Source organism: Perkinsus marinus (assembly GCF_000006405.1).
Source record: "Perkinsus marinus ATCC 50983 genomic scaffold scf_1104296971996, whole genome shotgun sequence".
Classification (NCBI taxonomy): Eukaryota; Perkinsozoa; order Perkinsida; family Perkinsidae; genus Perkinsus; species Perkinsus marinus.
The window spans coordinates 339-2,332 of NW_003201919.1; the positions used below are offsets into that span (position 1 = coordinate 339).

At 42.8% G+C, this 1,994-nt stretch overlaps 1 protein-coding gene across 1 annotated transcript; it reads right to left on the minus strand.

Annotated features, from left to right (window-relative positions):
- Positions 1 to 291: 291 nt before the first annotated feature.
- Positions 292 to 1,148, minus strand: Pmar_PMAR025825 (hypothetical protein; the record flags this gene model as incomplete). Its single annotated transcript, XM_002766738.1, has 2 exons — positions 292 to 522; positions 1,019 to 1,148. Coding segments are annotated over 2 exons (361 nt in total), but the record flags the coding sequence as incomplete, so codon positions are not given.
- Between the last annotated feature and the right edge of the window lie 846 nt (positions 1,149 to 1,994).

The following is a 1,994-nucleotide window of genomic DNA, read 5'->3' on the forward strand; positions in this document are numbered from 1 at the left end:
CCAAGTAAATTCTAACTGGTTTCGCTACATTTCTACCAGAATTCGTAAGCTCTACTTAATGAATAGGGACCTACGAAACGCGGCAACTCCTTGTAGATTACCTCAGAGATTACCCTACATGAAAACAAACAATGTATCGACGACAGTGTGGGAAAATATGCACATGGTCAACTACGTATGTTGGTGACAATATATGAAAATTCTGAGGAAATTTTGGCAGATTCTCATTGGTTTCTCTACACTTCTACCCGAATTCATATGCAAACCTCTGAGGCTGGAAACACTCCTGAGCTACGTCGAATCCTTAGCCGTTTTTTCTGCTATAATCTCACCTGTGTTGTTGCTGCTGAAGTTATTCTCTTTCCCCGACTTCTCGCCGTATTCAGCCCAACGATCAAGCGACGATCGACGCCTTGGCCCGCCGTTGCCATCAAGCTTCTCAGGAGGCGTCTTCCTTTTCAAACAACTATTCATTGATACCAGTTCGAGCTTATCATCATGCTGCAACCCGGCGGCTTCGATCTGACCAAAAATTCTATAATACTTGTCGGGGGAAAATATGTTCGCTTTCCTCAGCTGAGCTTGGGAGTTTCCTCACTAATGATACGGATCCGAGTATAGATGTACAGAAATCGATGAAAATTTCTCAAAATTTCCGCAGAACTTACATATTATCACCAACATATGTGGTTGACCATATCCATACACTACGGATATGACAACTCCGGGAACTTCACAGAAACTAGCCGCTCTGAAAGTTTCTGGCCTGTGTATTTTCCCACTAGTTATTGAACAAGTGTTGGTCATCCACACAGTGAGGAAAAATGAGCCCGTACTCAACTATGTGTTGATGAATATCTCAGCGATGAAAACTAAGAGGAAATTTTCCGGATTTCTTGTTAGTTACTGAGCACTTCTACCCAAATTCATATGTAACCTTCTATAATGAGTGAGGAAACTGCTGAACTCAGGTGAGGAAAGCGAACATATATTCCAGCGCAGTAAACAGCATTATCACTGTTTGATTATCATCGGGCAAGTCTTCGCCCTCTCTGGAGCCCTTCTTCCACACGAGGCGCCACAGTTGCGGTTCCCACAGACCAAAATGTTCACATGTCTGCGCCAGAAATTTCTGGCAAGTCTTGTCGCTGAAAAAACACGAGATGAAGCACCTCAGATCTAACTATATACACTCACGGAATTGCCCTCAGTTTCGCAGCTTTAAATGTGGCACGAGAATCATCACAGACAACTATGATTCTGAGTGCTTCCATTCTCACACGTTCCGATGGGGAGGCGCAGTATTCACGAGGCGAGGACACTCCTGCCATGACCGAACAACGAGATTACTAACAAGTGAATGACGACAATCACAATATAGACTATTCTCGCTGTTGTCATAACGAGATCAAAATGATCTCCCATGTGGTTATCGTTGGAGTTCTACCTGTGATATGGAAAACATATTTCACGACCACTGCATAGTGTGAATATCGTTTTTTCACAGAGTTTTACGTCACTTCACGTGAAACGGGTGAAACTCCAATGTTGGCCAAAGTGTAACCGATTGAAATTAAGATATGGTATTGAGATCGCCAACTCGACTTACTCCATGCCTCATCATTAATATAATGTTTTAAATATAAAAACACTTACGAATTCTAGCATGACCACTCCACAGTTAATTCACGCTGATGCGCGAAGCAGCGACAAATAACCTCGTACCACGCCGCACCCGCATCTGACTGAGCGGTCTAATGCATTGGAGTTTCACCAGTTTTACGCGAAGTGGCGTAAAACTCGGTGAAAACGCGATATTCGCAGCCTGTAGTAGTCGTGAAATATATCTTTCACAAGTGTTTCCCATATCAATCGAGTGAACTCCATTGATGAATTAATCTCAACGCGATAATACACGAGCTATACTGAAAACAATAGACTACAAAGAGCCGCCCACTTTGGCAAACAATCAATGTAACAACATAGTAAATCGA